The sequence below is a fragment of the Rhinatrema bivittatum genome, chromosome 2, assembly GCF_901001135.1.
Source record: "Rhinatrema bivittatum chromosome 2, aRhiBiv1.1, whole genome shotgun sequence".
Lineage (NCBI taxonomy): Eukaryota > Metazoa > Chordata > Amphibia > Gymnophiona > Rhinatrematidae > Rhinatrema > Rhinatrema bivittatum.
The window spans coordinates 161,222,358-161,243,140 of NC_042616.1; the positions used below are offsets into that span (position 1 = coordinate 161,222,358).

Consider the following 20,783-nt stretch of genomic DNA (forward strand, 5'->3'; position numbering starts at 1 on the left):
AACCACAGAGACAAAAAAAAAAAAGACTTCACCGCAAAAAAAAAGTTTTTCAGGGCATACGATATACACGAACAATATACACGGTCCAGGCCGTGTATAGCTTGTATATTGTGCCAGTAGCAGAAGAAAATGGATGCTCATATTGAGCATCCATTTTCATAACCCGCACTTACAGCCACCTCTCCTGGGTGCTTGTTGCTGAGGAGGCACTAGGGGTGCAGAACTTCCCCTAGCACCTCCATTTTAACACAGCAGCTAATTTCCCTATTGCATCATGTGCCCAGGAGAGGCGGATGGGCATGCATTAGGAAAATGGACGCTCAATATGAGCACCCGTTTTTATCACACCCACATTGCATTGACCATTTTGTTGTCTGCTGCATGCTATTTAACATGTGAACACATGACCATCTTCCCTAACTGAAAGATATAGTTGTGGAGACAAAAGAAAAGGATGAAAATAGTGTAAGATCTGGTCTCAGAGCAGCCTCCCAAAAAGCTTGCATGGCACACCAGGTGTCCAGGTTTGTGGTGTCATGACATAGCAGATGAAGACATTAAATGCTAGGAGTGTCTGTGTTTGAGGTCTATAACTTGATTATGTTTTCTTTTCTATTTCTTTTCTTCCCTTTGTTTTTCAGGAAATGTTTCTCTGCCTTACCATGGAACCACTACTACAAAGCTTAGTTGAGGAACAGTACCACCTAAAGAAGTGGTGAAGAGTCAGTGGACCCAGCAGCAGTCATTCCAAGACCATATAATCTGGCAGCAGAATGTCCTCACCCAGGTCTTCCAGGCAGTACAGGCCATAGGCAACCGAATGACTCAGACTCCACCTCCTGTGTTAACACAACTGTGGCATAGGAAAGATTTGGAAATTTTGAAAGAACTGCTTAGGTATCAGGCTGACCTGAGGACTCTTGGACTGCCTATCCAGCTAACTTACTGATTGGGGAAAGCCAGATAGCATACCAAATAGCCAACCCAGATGGGAGAACAGGATATTTATTTATTTACTTATTTAAAACTTTTTTATACCGACATTCATTTGCACATCACATCAGTTTACAAAGAACGGGTATAAAATAACTTAAAAGAGAAAGTTACATGGAACAGGGAGTTAATATAAACATTGATAATATAAGGAAGATGGAGAAGCAACATCTCAAAACCAAAAAAGGGTGTTAAAAGGTTAAAATTAAGGCATAAATAAACATGGTGATTTAAATGCAAAGGGGGAGGAAAGGGAGCAGAGGACCAGAGGAGGGGGGGGGGAGGATGAACGGTGAGTAAGGGGTGATTAAGGGAAGAAGAATAGTTGTGTGGCGAGTACAATGGGAGGGGAGGGATATGGGGAGAAGAGGAATATGGGGAGTACAATGGGAGGGGAGGGATATGGGGAGGATATGGGGAGTTAAAAAGATCCTACTGGAAAGAATAGTTTATGGAAAGGAAATCTATGAATTAAGGTTTAGAAATGAATATTTGCATTACATAGAAACAAAGAAACATAGAAATGATGGCAGAAAAAGACCAATCGGCCCATCCAGTCTGACCAGCAAGCTCCCACACTTACTTTCCCATACTTATCTGTTTCACCGACCACCAAGTTCAGGGCCCTTGTTGGTAAATATTTGATTCAAATTTCCTGCCATCCCCTGCCATTGATGCAGAGAGTAATGTTGGAGTTGCATCAAAAGTGAGCATAAGGCTTAATGGTTAAGGGTAGTAACTGCCACATCAAGCAAGTTACCCCGATGCTTGTTCACCCAGACTGCACAGATCAATCACTTGTTGGATGTTGTCTGAATGTAAATCCTCTTTTCCATATTTATTCCTGCCGTTTAAGCAGAGAGCAATGCTGTATATGCATTCAAAGTGCTGTATCAGGCTTAATTGGTTTAGGGTAGTAACCGCCGTAATAAGCAAGCAACCCCCACGCTTATTTGTTTACTCAGGTTGTGAAGTTCAGTCCCTGCTGGTTGTTATCTGAATGCAAATCCTCTTTTCCACATTTCCCTTTGCCGTTGAAGCAGAGAGCAATGTTGGAGTTGCATTAACCGTGCAAAGGCGTATTGAGTAAGGGTAGTAATTACCAGGTAGTAGTCTTCATTCCAGCAACCCACCCCCCATGGCTCTTCTCTTCATTCCCATCTTCTAGCCTTTATGGATCCACAGTGTTTATCCCATACCCCTTTGAAATCCTTCACAATTTTAGTCTTCACCACTTCCTTCGGAAGGGCATTCCAGGCATCCACCACTGACATTGGTTCTGAGTCTTCCTCCCAGGAATTTCAAGTCGTGACCCCTAGTTCTACTGATTTTTTTCCAACGGAAAAGGTTTGTTGTTGACCAAGGATCATTAAAACCTTTCAAGTATCTGAAAGTCTGTATCATATCATCCCCTGCTCCTCCTCTCCTCCAGGGTGTACATATTTAGGTTCTTCAGTCTCTCCTCATAAGTCATTTTATGAAGACCAACCACCTTTTTGGTCGCCCTTCTCTGGACCACTTCCATCCTGTCTCTGCCTTTGAAGATACAGTTTCCAGAACTGAACACACAGGAGCTTAGTAGTTCAGAAGGGACAAGGGATTAACACCAGCCAGAAGATCTGGGGTCTACCCTCACAAATACCAGGCTTACAACCCATAAAGTGCAAAAAGCAGTAGAGTAAATACTTAAAATCCAGTTTAGTCTCAGAAGTCTTAGCTTCACAAGTAGGAACCTACCAGAAGTTGAACTGGGAGAATTTAGAGACCACCAGGAGATTTTAAAACCTGTTCAATACAAAGTTTCCACTTTGAAATTTGCATTTGAACACATTCATTCGAAAATAAATCTGGAATGGTTGGAAAGCCTAGGGAAAGGGAGTCCATACTTCATAATTTAAAATGATCTCATTTATCAGATTGCACAAGCTGGGATCCTCTGGGAACTGTGCGAACAACTGGTAGTTTCCCAGATCTGCCAACAACAAATGTTGAGATCAGCCCATTCCCATTTGTTAGGGAGACACATGGAAGGAAAAGAGGCAAGAAAATTCTCAGTGGATTTTTTTGGCCAGGATTATATTGACAGGTGGAAGAGTTTTGCAAATTCTGTCCATCATGTCAACTCACAGCCCCAAAATCACAAAAAAAGGCCCCACTTGTTCCCTTACCAATTACTGTAGTCCCCTTTGAATGACAGCCATGGATCTGGTGGGACCATTAGAAAGGTTCCCCAGGGGGTCATAGTTTCATCATGATCAGCCTTGACTATTTCACCCAGTACCCTGAGGCAGTACCCCTAACAAATACTAAATTCCAGACAATTTCTACAGTCCTAAAGGAGGTATTCTCCCAGGTTGGCCTACCCAAAAGAAATAATAACAGACCAAGGTATACCTTTTGTTTCTTACATAATGAAACAGGTTTATGCATTCCCTAAAGTTAAGGCACTAAGGACCTCAGGCTCGTGGAATGGTTTAAATGTACCTTAAAATATATGTTAAGGAAATGTTTAAGGATTTCACTGAAAGCTTTGTTTTCTAAAGGCCAGGAGTCTAAGTAACTTTTTTTTTCAAAACATGTGTTTTCCTAATAAATGCAGGCTATCACCTATAACGCTTCTATGTTTCCAGCCTCGTCAGCTCAATGGTCCCTCAAACCTTTCTATATTGCTGCTGTTGCTTTCAATATCCTATGTTATGAAAATGTGACAAAGAAATTTCAAAGTGTATGGAAATAAGATAGTGTAGAGACAAGTTTTTGATTACTTGCCCTTAGTTTGTGCCGATGTTATTCATCGAACATGCTCTGTGTGTTTGCTCTGCATTTTTTTATATAGTACGGACTTCAAAAAAATGAATATATGTCTGCAAAGCTTATGCATGTTTTAATAAGGCCAAGAATGTATCCGTGACTTGGAACTGGGTTTGCCTTAAATGGCTCAGTATGCTCTCATTAAAAGCTTATTTGCTGCTATTTGGCCTCCTGAGGCCAATTTTCTCCATCTCAGGATAGCATTTAAAATATTTGACCAACACTCCCAAATAGCTATTTGCAACAGTGTCCTTGGAAATTTTTAAAAAATATAGCTTGACTTTGAAGTTTCAAAAAAAAAAAAAAAGTCCCACTAAACTAAATAGTTTATGGGTTGTTAAATATAATACAACCATTACATTAAGCCAGCAAACAATACTGTTGATGGACAAGATCAAACCTCTAAATATATTCTGAATGATTCTGTGTTCCTTTAATCCATATTATTTTAATTATTATTGCTGGTTAAAAGCAAGTGTGAAAAATACCTGCGTAAAAGTATACGTAGGACTTCAATGCCCTGTATATACTTTGCTGTCCCATCCTAACACCACCCACAGTGCCGCTCATTTATGGCACAGGTAAAAGTATGAGTGCTTATCTTTAGCTGCGTGCACAGGAGCAATAAATAAACCCTGTTTTTACATGTGTAAATACAGGTTTATCCAAACATAAAAGTTTGATCAGTACCCCCTAAATGGAAAAAAAACCCAAGAATACAATAGGGGTAGATTTTAAAAGCCCTGCGAGCGTAAATCCTGCCGGATTTACACGCGCAGGGAACTCACATGCCGGCGCGCCTATTTTGCAGAGGCCGCCGGCGCACGCAAAGCCCCGGGACTCGCGTACGTCCCGGGGCTTCATAAAAGCGGCAGGAGGGGGCGTGTCGGCAGGGCATGGTGGTGTCCGGGAGCGTGTCTGGGGTCAGGGAGCGGTCCGGGGCAGGCCCAGGGGCGTGGCGATGGTTCGGGGGCGGGCCAGGAGGGCGGTCCCGAGTCCCCCGGCACAGGACACAGTGCCGAGGCAGCGCGCGCAAGTTACGCCTGCTTCAAGCATGAGTAACTTGCACAACAAAGGTAGGGGGGATTTAGGTAGGGCTGGGGGGTGGGTTAGATAGGGGAAGGGAGGGGAAGAAGGGGGGACGAGGAAGGAAAGTTCCCTCCGAGGCCGCTCTGATTTCGGAGCGGCCTCGGAGGGAACGGAGGCAGTCTGCGCGGCTTAGTGCGCACAGGCTGCCGATTTTGCGCAGGCTTGCACGCGCCGACCCCGGATTTTATAAGATACGCACGGCTACGCGCATATCTTATAAAATCCGGCGTACTTTTGTTTGCGCCGGTTGCGCAAACAAAAGTACACGCGCGCGTACTTTTTTAAGATCTACTTCTATGTATGCTAGTGACTTGCATTATATCATAATCAGGCTGATTCAGTAAAAACGCGGGAGAGCGGACGAACGCCTACTCTCCCGGCGCGCGCACCGACCACTCGCCAGTGCTCGCGATACAGTATGCAAATGAGGTGGTGCGGTAGAAACAGGCAAAAGGAGGCGTAAGGTACACTAGCACGTCCATAGTGCCTCCTTTTAGCCCGGAGCAGCGGCTGTCAGCGGGTTTGACACCCGGCGCTCAATTTTGCCAGCGTCGGTTCTCGAGCCCGCTGACAGCCACGGGCTCCGAAACCGGACGCCGGCAAAATTGAGCGTCCGGTTTTCGGCCCGACAGTCGCCGGCCCATTTAAAAAATTTTTTTTTACTTTTTTTTACCCTTCGGGACCTCCGACAAGTGCTTTTCTGTGCACTTTCCTGGTGCCGGCAGAAACTAGCACCTACCTTTGGGTAGGCGCTAATTTCTTAAAGTAAAATGTGTGGCTTGGCTGCACATTTTACTTTCTGTATCACAGGGAATACCTAATAGGGCCCTCAACATGCATTTGCATGTTGAGGGCCCTATTAGGTGCCGCGGGTTGGACGCGCATTTTCCTATCGGCGTGTAAGGAATAGAACAGGGAAAACAAAAAATGCTTTATTTTTCTTTTTTTGATTAAATTACTGTTTTGTTTTTTGGAGGTGCATTTTACAGAATTCATTTTTGTTCGGAAATGTGCAATGCCTGCTTTGGGTTCATATCTTTTTCAATACTGGAAGGACAAAATATAAATGCCATAAATAAATGAAAAGAAACCTTGTTTTATTATATCATTTTACTGAATTTTTTAGCACTTGGGAGAGGTAGAAACTTTCAACAGATCAGTATAGCATGGGCAATAGTAGTACCCATCCCAGTCTCCCATGCCAGTACACCTCAATCTTACTCAGCAAGGATTATGTTTAAGAGTGAGAGGGCAATTCAGTTACCATGCCAGTTAAGACTTGGTCTCTCTGTTGAGACAGTCAAAAAAGGTGTCAAAATATGTGAAGACTACCAACTCGTTTCATGTATTGTAGGCCGCCAAATATCTCTTGAGATTTTAATGACTTGTGATCACTACTAACCTAAGCCAGATTTGAATTGACTTAGAAAAAAAGTCTCTGTGACACTGTGCCAGTCCCTGGAGTCACCCAGTTCTCTTTACTTTTGTTCATAATTTTTTTATTATTTAATAAGTGTACGTGCTCAGTTGATGTCATCTCTGGCTGTTCTGGCTGTTGCTGAAGGATATTAAAATAGAATGCTTCAGCTGGCCTTTGTCATCCTAAATACTTGGAAATCCTATGAAGTTCCACTCTAACAAGAGGGATGTCTCCTACTAAACATGTAATCCTCTATCGCTCACTGATATGCTCTCAGCATATCCAAAGGTTGCCAGAAAGAAGCAAGTAAGAGTGTGTTTAGCATTCTTCATTCCAAATAGCTTTATTTACATTATTGAATATGACATAAATTCCATGGTGAGAAAAGTCCTGCTGCTCAGATACCAGAGAACCAAAATTTGTACTGAATATTTAACTGTTCTAATACAATTCAAATTTAAAGAGTCATATAACATTGAGGGTTCTTTTCTAAATGTCTTTATTTGGGAGTGCACAATTTGCTCACAGCAAAGAAATTTGACAATAAACTTGTAGTTGGTTAATTGTTACATGTAAATATTCTAAACTACATACAAATCAAACAAATAATGAAATTGTTAACAGACTGATCAGTACTCTTATAAGTTGCTGGTGTTTTTCTGTTGGAGATAAGAGCAATATCTGAATTCAGATACAATCTCTGCCACTCCCTGAGGGGAGTGGCAGAGAGTGGATGGGCAGACTAGATCAGTCATATGGTCTTTTTTCTGCTGTTATATATTTATGTTTCTACATTTTTATGAACTTTGTCAATTTAAGAGTGAATTTTCAGACATTTATGTTGGTAAATGGCTTGTTATAAAGGTCCCCAGGGCTTGTACATCTAGATGTAAGCACAAAATCTGATTTTGCACATATTTTACATGAACAATAAAGAGGTGTTCTGGGAGCAGAGCTGGGGTAAAATTTGGATTTATGCTTATGCCTTTGATTTTAGAAAGTATGCAAATACATTCACATGCTTTGCAAAGAGCAGGTGTAACTTTCTGTGGGTGAGTTTATATACATCTTTTGGCATGATTTTCAAAGCAAAAACTCATGCATCTAAGTTTCATTTGAAAATTGGTGTAACTTATACATGCAAGTGCTGCATAACATACTTTCTCTATGAAAGAAAAACAAATAATTCTTATTTCTTTAGAGCTGAACTAAGTTATATGAAGAATGGAAACTCTGCAGGTTCATAGTTCTTCTCTTTGTGAAATATATTCAACAACCACACAGTATGGGAGAAATACTGGTGGATACAGCCTATATCACTGTTATCTTTGTTCAGGATCTCTGTAGCAAAAGCCAAATTCTATCCGAGTCATCCTCAATATTTTTATTAAAGAAGTAGGGAAAAAATCCCTGAAAACTGATATTTAGTCTTAAATATTCCAGAGAAAAGGACTATGGGGGAGATTTTTAATCCTACGCGCGCAGGGTACATTTGTGCGCGCTACCCAGCGCGCACAAATGTACACCCGATTTTATAACATGTGTGCGCTGCCGTGCGCATGTTATAAAATCCGAGGTCGGCGCGCGCAAGGGGGTGCACACTTGTGCAACTTGCGTGCGCCGAGCCCTAGGGGAGCCCCGATGGCTTTCCCCGTTCCCTCCAAGGCTGCTCCGAAATCAGAGCAGCCTCGGAGGGAACTTTTCTTTTGCTCCCCTCCACCTTCCCCTTCCTTCCCCTCCCTTCCCCTATCTAACCCACCCCCCAGCCCTACCTAAATCCCCCCCACCTTATTTTATTTTTTATGCCTGCCTCTTGCAGGCATATCTTGCGCGTGCCGGACAGCTGCCGGCGCGCCAACCTCCGGCACAGCTGCTGTGCCTGAGGCCTCGGTCCCGACCCCGACCGGCCCCCACGCCCACGACCACGCCGCCTTCCCGCCCCTTTTTCAAAGCCCCGAGACATACGCGCGCAGGGCTAACTCTTTGAAAATCTACCCCTAAGTGTTCAGAGAGGAAAGGCGATAAGGTTCTGCATGTGTTGTCAATTTGCATTTTGCCAAACCATTTTCTATAGACCATAAAAGTTGAAGATTTCTGTGAATCCAACATTTTTCATTTTTTAATATTTGGAACAGCCCCTTTTTTAACTTCTCAGATGATTTTTATAAAGTTCCTTCAAGTCTTGAAGTTTAGATAAAAATACATTTTCATTCTAAAGAAAACTTTATATCCAGTACGAATTACTAAAATACTCAAAGCCTTAGGGGTAGATTTTAAAACGCCTATGCGCGTAAATCTGGAGGATTTATGCACGAAGGTGGGGTTACGCACACCGGGCCTATTTAAAAAGGCCCGGCGACGCACGTAAAGCCCCGAGACACGAGTATGTCCCGGGGCTTCGAAAAAGGGGTGGGGAGGGAGCGGGGCGGGGTGGGTGGGGTCAAAGGCTCCCGGCACAGCAGCCATTTGCCGCTGTGCCAGGAGATCGTGTGCTGGCAGGCTGCTGGCACGTGCAACCTGCACCTGCCAGAGGCAGGCGCAACAGGTATGATAAAGGTTGGGGGAGGGTCTAGGTGAGGACTAGGGGGGCAGGAGGATTAGGGGAAGGGGAAGGGAGGTTAGGTTAGGGGGTTGAGAATGGGGGAAGGCCACGGGCGTCGGCGCACACAAGTTGAACAATTGTGCACCCCCTTGCGCGCGCGATCCCCGATTTTATAACATGCACGCACCTGCGCGCACATGTTATAAAATCGGGCGTCCCTGTGCACTTGCCAGGTACCGGGCGCACATGGATGTGCGTGCGCAACTTTATAAAATCTACCCCTCATTGTATAATTATTACTTTAACCCGCTTATTTATACTTTGTGTACACACCAATAAGGAATTCCCCTGTAGTTTTCACTGTAGTGGTGGTGTTCTTTTAATGAAATTGGCTGGAAGTCACTAATCCACATCTCAGGATTTAAATGCAAATAATAATAAAAGCAACTTACTATTGCGACAAGGTGAGTATTCTGCGTACGCACTGAAATTCTGAATCGCTACATAGCAAGTACCGACAGGATCCTTTTCCTGTGTAGTCTTAAGGGTCCTCCAGTGATATAGGGGAGCACAAGCCTATTAAAACAAGAAGACAACCAAAGTGTTACCTGTATTTATCACATTACTAGAGGACCATAATCTGCTAAATGTGAACACGAATACATAGAAAATGTGTGCCATTAATTTCTCCTTTCCTCTCACATTTACATTTCCATTCTTCCCTCTACTATAAATCTTTCATTATTTTATTCTCACATCCTCCATACACCATAGAAGCCTTAAAAGCTGAACTTACCCTATGGCTGAACGGGTCAGCAACCTGCTCTTGTTTTACTGCCTATTAAACACATGGGGGTAATTTTCAAAATGATTTACACACTTAAAACATGTGTAAAAGCGCTTACAGAGTATAATTTTCAAACAGCTGCGGGCAGCAGCATATACAGCGTCGGGTAGATTTTAAAAGCCCTATATGCGCCAAAGCCAGGAGATGCACGTGTGTCTCGGGCCGGTACGCACCGCATGAATTTTAAAAGGTGCGCGAGTGTAAATGAATCTCCCGGTACGCGCACAAATCAGAAAGTCAAAAAATGAGGCAGGGCATAGGAAGAGTCTGGATGGGGCATGGGCAGGACATGGGCAATTCCGGGTCTGTAACCTGAAGTATGTGCCTAAGTATATACACGCACAAGTACACACTGGGATTCCCCTTCTGCATAACTTTACTTCTGTTATGGATGGTGTGTAAGTTTTAAAATAAAAAAGTCAGGGCTAGTCAGCAGGGTTTGAAGGATCAGGGCCAATAGGGCAAAAGGGATGCTATCTAGCTAGGGGAGTTATTAAGTGAGAAGCCTTTACCTGGGCAAACTGGGAATGGTCTGGGGAAACTGATAACTGCATCGGCGCGCATATTTAATAAAATCCCCCCACTTATGTGGTAGAGCTGGCATTTTCACGCACAAGTGCACGTCCATACAAAACTGCACACACGTATGCGCATACAGCCGATTTTATATCATATGTGCATGTATGCTATAAAATGGCCATGTCCATTCGTGTGAGCCGCCATATGCGCATACATTTATGCTTGCGCACTTGTTTTAAAGTTACCATCTATGCGTGCATATGGACGTGCCTACTTTCACCATAATATTTTATAACATGCGCATATCACATGTACACATATTATAAAATATGCATATGCTCACCCCAAAACATATGCATGTATGTAAGCCAACCATGTATTTCAATGCACTGAACATATGTACTTTACCCGCCTATTTTTAAAATGTGTATATATTTTACATGTGAAAATACAGTACATCTTACTCTCATGAGTCAAGTAAATAAAGTAAATAAAAGTAAATAAAGTAAATAAAACTACTCACCCCGACGTTCCCTCAGCGCCGATCGCGAGGCAGCCCACGCCTCCATCCCGACCGACCGCGACGCAGCCTGCAGCGCCAGACCGAATCGGAAAACAAAAAAACAAAACAAAAAAATTTTGACCTGCCCTTCCTTCTGCAGGCCCCGGGACCAGCCAATCAAGGGCAGCCCTCTCAGGATTTTAAAATGCAGAGCTGCTAGGCGCCATCTCTCTCTGCCAGGGGAAAGAAGCGATCGGAGGGAAGGCCTGTGCAATCGGCGTTTAAGACCCGCCGGGGTAAGGCATTTAAATAAAACTACTCACCCCGACGTTCCCTCAGCGCCGATCGCGAGGCAGCCCACGCCGCCATCCCGACCAACCGCGACGCAGCCCGTAGCGCCCGACCGAATCGGAAAACAAAAAAACAAACAAACAAAAAAATTTTTACCCGCCCTTCCTTCTGCAGGCCCTGGGACAAGCCAATCAAGGGCAGCCCTCTCAGGATTTTAAAATGCAGAGCTGCTAGGTGCCGCGTGCTGTACATCGCACGCCGAAGGTTCGCAACAAAGGGGCATGCCCCTTTGTGCGCCCCTTCGTCCAGCCCCTAGTGCACCTCACTAAGCCCTTTTTTTCAAGCAGAGGCACTTCACTAAGACATAGCACGGCCCAACTTCTGACATCTTTCCCTTCACAATAACACCCACTCATCTACCTGCCAAGTCACCCTACAAACTTCACCACCACTAAGAAGTTCGTCAGATCACTCCGGTTGACAAGCTGTAAAGAATAAATATAAGAAAGCAGAAAGCAGAGAGAAGAAGAAGAAGGAGGTGGAAAGGAAAACCCTCCCAGCCCTACCCAAGAGATTAACAGAATCTCTGGTGATCCCGCCCCATACCAAGATGATGACTCACTACATACCTGCCATCAAACACTTCAACACATCTCACAAACTTGAGAGACACAACCAACATTCACTTTTTTACAGAACACTAACTCCCATTATGGTAGCACCTATCACTCAAATGTTAGGTCTGTTAACCTTCTCAGTACTACTTTTAAACACACAATCATTGCTAAAAAAAGGCCACACTACTGAGTGACATACTCACAGAAGAAACTCCGAACATTTGTGCGATTACAGAATCATGGCTAAAGGACATCGACACGGCTATATTAAACCAATTACCCACTGAAGCGTACAATGTCTTTTCAATACCGAGGAACAAAAAAAAAGGAGGCCTCCTCCTTGCTGCTAAAAAGAAATTTAACCTCTCCATACAAGCCATTTCTCCCCCTCACAAACTTGAGATTGGCCTATTTATATCCAAGGCACTTCAAATCTGCCTAATCTACGCTCCCCCAAACATTCTCGAAAGTAACCCATCTCTACTCTCAGAATTCATTGCCAAACACATCGAAATCCACTCACCAGCCATTATTCTGGGGGACCTGAACCTTCACATCAACCGCTTCCCACAATCCCCAGCCTGCGAAGCATTAATGACCTCACTAAATGCCCTAGGCTTTCAACAAGTGGTGGCTAGCCCCACACACAAGGCTGGTCATACACTCGATGTTATATTTACCAACTCAATTGTTCAAACAGACCTGCCCCGCTGCACCCCGATCCCCTGGTCAGACCACTACCGGATCGATACATGTTGCACAATTAAGCACTCCCCACCTACATCTCACTGCAAAAAAACGATATACTTCCGAAAACAGGGTCAAACGGAAGACATTATGAATGAAGATCTCAAAAAATTAGACCTCACAGATGCCGACACGGCCTCCTCATCATGGTTCCAAATTACAAGCAACATAGCAGATAAACTCAACATAGAGAAGATAAACAAAAAACCATGGTATACCCCGGAATTAAAATCGATGAAAGCTGAGCTCCGCAAATATGAAAAGGATTGGCACAGAAACCAAAATCCAACAACTTTATTAAAATTCAAGTCATTACTCCACAACTACCGCCAAACCACTGACAGAGCGAAGAAAGACTTTTATGCAGCGAAAATCCACCAATACCAATTTAACCCACATGCACTATTCCAATACGTCAAAAGCCTCGTTATTGCTCCAGTCAACACAAACTCAAACAACAATGATGAAGCAAAATGTGAAGAACTAGCCGCTTACTTCAACAACAAAATACAATCTATTATGACACGCTTCAATTCACAAATCTTACCCAACTCATCTTCAATGCCCAACAGCGCCCACAACAACAAACTTTCTCTCACTACCCTATCAACCTCCACCATCCAATCATCACCAGCCACCCATAAAAATATCAAAACAAAGCTTACAAATCTTGAGAATACTTCTCATATAGAAGTAGAGTCAATACTGAAGAAAATTAAACCAGCTCTGCACCCCGCAGACATAATGCCCACAAAAACACTACTCTCTATCCGCACCACCATAGCTAAACCCATCGCAAAGATCCTCAACAAATCAATCTCACTGGGCAAAGTTCCTTCTCAACTCAAACATGCCATAATAAAACCTACCCTTAAAAAATCAAACCTAGATACCTCTGACCCAGCGAACTATCGTCCAGTTTCGAACCTCCCCTTCCTATCCAAAATAATGGAAAGAATCATCAATAAACAACTCACTGAATACCTAGACGAGCATCAATTACTCTTCCCATCCCAATATGGATTCAGAAAGTACCACAGCACAGAAACGCTTCTCATATCCCTATCAGAGTCGCTCTTAAAAGCCCTAGACTCTGGCCACTCATACATTCTTGCCCTTCTAGATATATCTGCTGCCTTTGACACTGTAAATCACAACACCCTCATCACACGCCTCACTGAAATAGGTATCACCGGCACAGCGCTACTCTGGTTCCAATCATACCTGAGCAATAGGACCTATAGTGTTAAAAGTGGACGATGTGAATCCAAGCCAAGAGGCCTCACACAAGGAGTACTCCAAGGATCTGCACTTTCGTCAACTCTGTTTAATATTTAACTCACACCACTATGCCGTCTACTTTCAAAACTGGGTTTTCAACACTTCATTTATGCAGATGATGTGCAGATCCTCATACCGATCAACAGCTCTCTCTCAAATGCCCTGAACACATGGAATGCGGCCCTCACAGAAATAAAAAAACTTCTTACCGACAACAATCTGGCTATCAACACCAACAAAACTGAGCTACTCATCATATCACCTCCAAACAACTCCACATTGAACACAACTGTCCTATCCCAAGTCTGCCCTCCTACCGCACAACAAGTCCGCAGCCTTGGCGTCATCATAGACAACAATCTTACGTTTAAAAAATTCATCTCTGACACTGTAAAAAACGGATTTTTCAAGCTCCATACGCTAAAGCATATCAAACCTCTATTACACCCTCTATTACATCCGCACAGTACTACAAGCTACAATTCTATCAAAGCTTGACTACTGCAACGCATTACTATTAAGCTTACCAAAGAACACGTTACAACCATTACAAATGCTACAAAATGCAGTGGCCCGTATCCTCACCAACACGCACCGCCATGATCATATCACTCCCGCGCTTCAATCCCTTCACTGGCTACCCGTCGCATCCAGGATCATATACAAATCCATTACATTGATACACAAGGCCATCCATAACCGAAACATGCAATGGTTCTCTGAACACCTGTATTTCAAAAAATCAAACCGACCAACCTGATCCCAGCATCAGGCCAGACTGCCAATCCCCTCTCCTAAACTAACCAAACATGCATCTACAAAAGAACGCTCGCTCATTATTGCAGGAACCACAATATGGAACAGTATGCCCTCGGAACTGCGCCAGGAACCTTGCCACAGAAAATTCAAACAAAACCTAAAAACCTGGCTGTTTAAAAAAGCCTACCCTTGACTGACGGGGACCCATGCAAACCGCATACATCGTTGCTCAACTTCCCCCTGATTCCCCCCCTCCCTTACCCTTCTTGCTCCCTTCCCCCCGATACCCTTTCCCCCCTGATTCCCCCTCTCCCTTACCCTTCTTGTTCCCGAGAAAAACTCTCTACGGGATATGTTTTATGTTGATTAATTCAGTTATCCTTGTTACTCATACATCTATGATATTTATTTTCCTAGTTAACTGTTAAAAAGCGATTGGTTTTCTCCACTTAATATGTTTATTGTAAAGCCTATGGCTTGAATTACTGTTTGCTGTAAACCGAGGTGATGTGCTTTACGTGCCGCAGTATATAAAAACCTTATAAATAAATAAATAAGCAAATAAATAAATTAAATAAATAAATATTTACATGCCCAAATTGGTGTATTTTAAAACATACATGTGTGAATGAAATTAGCAGTTTAACTAATTAGTCCACCAGTTTGCCCAGTCCTTCAGGTCATCGAGACCCTCCTCCTGATTCTTCAGCCTCAAGTCCCTTCAGTTTATCAAGATCTCCTACCAATCAGTACTACACAATAAACATGTTTATTATCACTTACACCAGATAATTAGGAGGTATAAACATAAACGAGCAACTTGGAAAATGTATGAGTGTCTTTTAAAATAGCAACTTTTATGCGTCACTGTTAGCCCAACCCAGTAATGCCCCTATGCTGCTCCTTTATATATGCATATGTATGCGCGCAAAAGTGAAAATACATATCTATTTTGGGTTTTTATAAAATCGGAATATGCAAGTAGTGGCTACTTACATGCATATATGCTAATTGTTATGCTTCAATGTTTTTTTAAATTCACCTTTTAGCACATAAATGGGCTTTTGAAAATTGCTACAATATATACTACTTTTACGTGCGTGAATCCTTTTGAAAATTTTCCCCAAAACTGCCAAGCAATCCAGTTCAAAGAGGGAGACTTTTGGCCAGTCCTGTTTTGTTTTTTTTTAACTTATTTTCGAATGCATTGTGGTATTTGCACTAGTCCCTGTTTCTACCATTTGAAATCATTGCTGCAGGTAACAAAATGGGGGCTATCAGAACCCGACAAATGGCCTAAAATATCCCTCTTTGATCTGCATCTCTTTGTATCTCTGTAAAGAAAGTATTCCCCTGTCAGCTTCAAAATGCATTAAGCCTCCATGGCCCCCATTAACAGCAGTTGTAGGCATGCTAACAAACAGCTTCTTTTCCTGGTAGCTTTCCAATGAACTGGAGATACTATTCAGTGAACATTCCTCTGCTCTTCCAAAATACAGCAGAGAAATAAGTTTGGTTTTTTTCAAAGCTTCATTTATCATTTCACCAGAATTAACTGCTAGAAGTGAGGGAAATGGAAATATGTACTTCAACCATCTTCACTCAGCATGCCACCATTTCTCTCTATAGTTCTGGCAGCAGTATAAGAGGGTTGTTATCACATCTTCTACAATACTGGCAAGTTTCCCAAGCAAACCTAATTTAAAATCAGAGAACTCAGTTCTCTACAAATTACTTTGGATAAAAGAGGCAATAGCCTTTTTTCTTCTGAAATAAGCAAATCACCAAAATAACACCTACAAAGTGCAAAATGGGATCTTCAGATCAATAAATGACTGACTACTAACAGCAACACTGATGCTAGAAAATCAAAGAAAAAGTATGGAATGCATATAACTCACAGGAGATTGTTTCAATGATAAAATCAAGAAAAACATGAACAATAATTTATAAATCATGACAAATTGACAAAAAAAAGCAATTGTTCTGTAAATCATAACATTTTCCCCCAAATCATGGAAAATGTTGAAAGTAATAGTTTTATTAAAGTGCATGATAATCATAGACGGCTTTATTCATGTCAAAAAGAATGATTGGAAGAAAATAAATAACATCAGGCAGGCCTTGTCATATCACGCCACATGAGAAAGGGAGAGGAGAAAACATAATAATAGTAAAAGACAGAAGAGAGGGATAAAGAAATATAATTGGCAAGGGGAAGTGAGGAGTTTAGAGAGGGAGAAACTGTCAGGAAATGGACAACAGTACAATACAAGCAGAGAGAGAGAGATGAAAAGAGGAAGATAGAGCAAAGATGGAATATTATGAAAAAAAAGGGAAAAAATAGATTAAATTAAAGCAACAAACATATACGGGTAGATTTTAAAAGAAGCGTGCGGGTGCGCACACATAGATGCCCGATTTTATAACAAGCGCACGCAGCTGCACACATGTTATAAAATCAGGGGCAGCGCGCACAACGCCTTCACCCATTCCCTCCCAGGCCGCTCCGATTTCGGGAGCGGCCTCGCAGGGAACTTCCTAACCCCCTAATCTAACCTTCCCACCCCTTCCCCTAACCTATCCCCCCCTAGCCCTATCCTAAACCTCTCTGACTATTGTTTTACCTTCTGCAGCTGCCTCAGGGCAGGCGCAGGTTGCGCGCGCCAGCAGCCTGCCTGCACGCGATCCCCCGGCACAACGGCAAATGGCCGCTGTGCTGGGAGTCTCTGACCCCGCCCCACCCCCCATCCCTGGACTTCCCCGCCCCCTTCCTTCCCCTTTTTCGAAGCCCCTGGACTTAGATGCGTCCCGGGGATTTACGCGCGTTGCAGGGCCTTTATAAAATAGGCCCGGTGCATGTAGGGCTTTGAAAATCCAGCCCATACGTTCTGACAATCTAGAATAAAACTGAATTACTAATTATCCCAGCCTAGCAGCTCTAAAATCATTCTTTCCAAAATACAGTCTTCCCTCACAGTAATGCTTAGAGTGTAATGATCTTATACTATTTAGAGAAAATTTTCCAGAGCTGGCATTTTGTGAGCTTTCACTGCCCTAACTAGATCCTCAATGTATTCCTGCAAAGAGAAATCAAGTCACATTAACATGGACTATTCATAAGTCTGACCAAAATAATGAGGGTTAATTTTCAGTTTACATGAAATGCCAAAATGACGAGAGAGGGAGCAATTTTAAATATAATTCTTAGTGGAGCACAGGATTTGGTGAGAGAAGTAAGGGTGGTGGGGCCGCTTGGCAACAGTGATCATAATGGGCTGGATTTTAAAAGCTCTACACATGTAAATCCAGAAGAGTGCCTTATGCGTGCCGGGCCTATTTTCAAAAGGCTCGGTGACGCGCGAAAAGCCCCAGGACACGTGTAAGTCCCGGGGTTTTACTAAAGGGGCGGTCCGAGGGCAGGGGCGGGGAGCGGGGGTCACAGGCCTCCGACACAGCGGCCATTTGCCGCTGTGCTGGAGATCGCGTGCCAGCAGTTGGCCAGTGCACACAAATTACTTCAGACCCAGGGCAGAAATAAGTTAGGAAACAGGAAACATAAGAAACAAAAGGTAGGGGGAAAGGGCGGGAGAGGTAGGGGAAGGGAAGGGAAAGTGGGGTGGAGGGTAGGGAACGGGGGAAGGCAGCGCGGCTCGGCGCTCGCAAAGCACACAAGTTATAAAATCAGGTGTCCATGTGTGCTCACTGGGTAGCGCGCGCACATGGACGCACGCGCGTATCTCTTAAAATCTACCCCAATATGATCAAATTTGAATTAATGACAGGAAGGGGGACAGTAAGTAAATCTACGGCTCTAGCGCTAAACTTTCAAAAGGGAAACTTTAATAAAACGAGACAAATAGTTACAAAAAAACTGAAAGGAGTAGATAAAAAGTGTGCAAGAGGTGTGGATATTGTTAAAAAATACCATCCTAGAAGCACAGTCCAGAAGTATTCCACACATTAAGAAAGGTGGAAGGAAAGCAAAACAATTACCAGCATGGTTAAAAGGTGAGGTGAAAGAGGCTATTTTAGCCAAAAGATCTTCATTCAAAAATTGGAAGAAGGATCCAATAGAAAAAAAATAGGATAAAGCATAAGCACTGGTATTGAAAGCGGTGTTTTTTTCCGTGTACCCATGAGCCTCAGCCCGACCCAGACCTTCAGAGCCGAGCCAAGGGTTGACGGTCGCTCCGCATGGCTGAACAATCGTGCCCTCGGCCAGGCCGTCAAGCTCCCATGGCCAACAGCCAAGGATGATGGAAGGTGAATGGTCCTCCGACCATTCCGGGCCCTTTTGGACCTGCTGCAAGCAGCATGGAGCAGCAGGCCTGGCCTGAGGTTGAGGGCAGACGGACCTTGACACGAAGACTTGGATTGATGCGACGGCATCACATGGCACGAAGACTCAGGGTTGATGCAACGGCATCCATGGCGAAGACTTGAGTTGAAGCAACGGCATCACATGACACGAAGACTCAGGGTTGATGCGACGGCATCCATGGCGAAGGCTCTTGACATCCACATAGGCAACGCAAGGCATGGACATTGGCACTGTCTCTCAGGGCGCCCTACTCAGGCCACCCGCGAGACTGAGTCGCGGACCACCCTGTCCCAGTACGCGCCTTACACAGCCCCCAGAGACTGGTCACAGACCACGATGGGAGCAGGACAGCACAGGAACACACATCCGGGACTTGACGGCTCAGGAGCACAGGACAACTGTCCACCAGCAGTCTAGTCCACTCAGCAGTACTGCATCTGAGGGACCCCCAGTCTACCGGACCAGAAGGCTTGAGAGCGTAGAAGGTGAGGCGAAGGAAGGAACATCATGGAAGGCAGGAACACCAGGACGAAGGAGAACGAGACACCTGGACGAGGACCTCAGGCACGAAGACATGACATGGTAGAACAAGAAGACATCATGATGATGAGCTCCAGAAGACTAGAAGACCTTAATTGGACTCTGGCAGGCCGGAGCCTCCAGAGCGAAGACTCCACGACGATGCAAGGCCAGGAACAACAGACGGAGCATCACTTTATAGGGCTGGTACAGGAAACAGTCAGCAAGGTGGGGCCAAGACACTTCCTGTGTCTGGCCTTTTAAATGAAGCAGGAAGACGCGGCCACGCACCTAGGAGGAGAGCAGGAGCTGTGCAGGACCGCGGACAGCGGCCTGCACCGCCATAGTGCGTCAGACGAGGCAGGGTTGGCCTGGGACGCAGGCCCAATGTGAGCAGCGGCTCCAGCTGCTGCTGGAGGCCTCGGGGGCGGCTCCTACCGCTACTCCTGCCCGGGGCTGTGGCCTGGGCGCCGTGAAGAGGCAGATGACGTCGGCGGAGATCCCGGGCCCCGAGGGAGAAGCAGAAAGTCTGCGGCTCCGGCCACGGTGAAAAGGATGATGCAGGGCGGCCTCCGGGCCGCAGAAGAAACTTCGGTCTGCGGCTGCGGCTCCAGCTGCGTGGGAGGGCCGACGGCGGCGTCCTGCCGCGTTGGCTGAAGATACAGCAGCATGATAAGTCAGAGCCTGCTCGCGGGGGAACCGGGAGCGGAGGCGCGGAGGAGCACGTGACGCCGGCGTCACTCCGCTCCGGCGTCACGTGCTCCTCTGCTCCGGCGTCACGTGCTCCTCCGCTCCCGGACCCCTGTTGGACCCAACCGGAACTTTTGGCCAGCTTGGGGGGGCCTCCTGACGTGACGCCGGAGCGGAGGAGCACGTGACGCCAGAGCGGAGTGATGCCGGCGTCACGTGCTCCTTCGCACTTCTGCTCCCGGACCTCTGCCAGTTCCGGTTGGGTCCAGCAAGGGTCCCAGAGCGACCTCCTGCCACATGACCTACCTGTCACGTGGTAGGAGCACAAGATGGCGCCGGTGACCATGTGACAGGGGCTGACCAATGGCACGGGCAGCCCCTGTGACACAGGCTATCGGCGCCATGAGGAAATCGCAAAGGAGTGCAGGGATGGCTTCCTGACTCCCTGCTGGACCACCAGGGAGTTTTGGTAAGTCTTGGGGGGGTCAGGAGGGTGGGGGGTTTAAGTGTTTATTTAGGTTCAACGTATTCAACAGAAATATGTTGAATACGTTGGAACTCGCGATGCGTTTCTCCTCAAACCTTTTTTTTCTCTTTTAAAAATATAAGTTGCGTTTTACATTTGCGTTCAAAACGAATGCACACCCCTAGTAGTTGGTAACCAATGCAAAAGGGCCTTGAAGTTATGTTTCCCCCTATAGGGAGCTCTAGACACTCAGTTATTTGAACACCTTTGGAGAACTTTACAAATGCAGTCCATACTTAAATTGTGAGCCTTTGGACCCATTACCTGGGTTTTCCCACCCAAGAGTTCCACAGATATAAATGTAAC

At 44.7% G+C, this 20,783-nt stretch overlaps 1 protein-coding gene across 1 annotated transcript in view; it reads right to left on the reverse strand.

The window, feature by feature from the left end:
- The window catches only part of ITGA8 (integrin subunit alpha 8), a 560,404-nt gene that overhangs the window by 497,087 nt on the left and 42,534 nt on the right, over window positions 1-20,783 (reverse strand). The window contains exon 4 of the mRNA XM_029588821.1: window positions 9,308-9,431. Within this exon, the coding sequence (XP_029444681.1) occupies window positions 9,308-9,431 (124 nt within the window). The remainder of the gene's footprint in view (window positions 1-9,307; window positions 9,432-20,783) is intronic.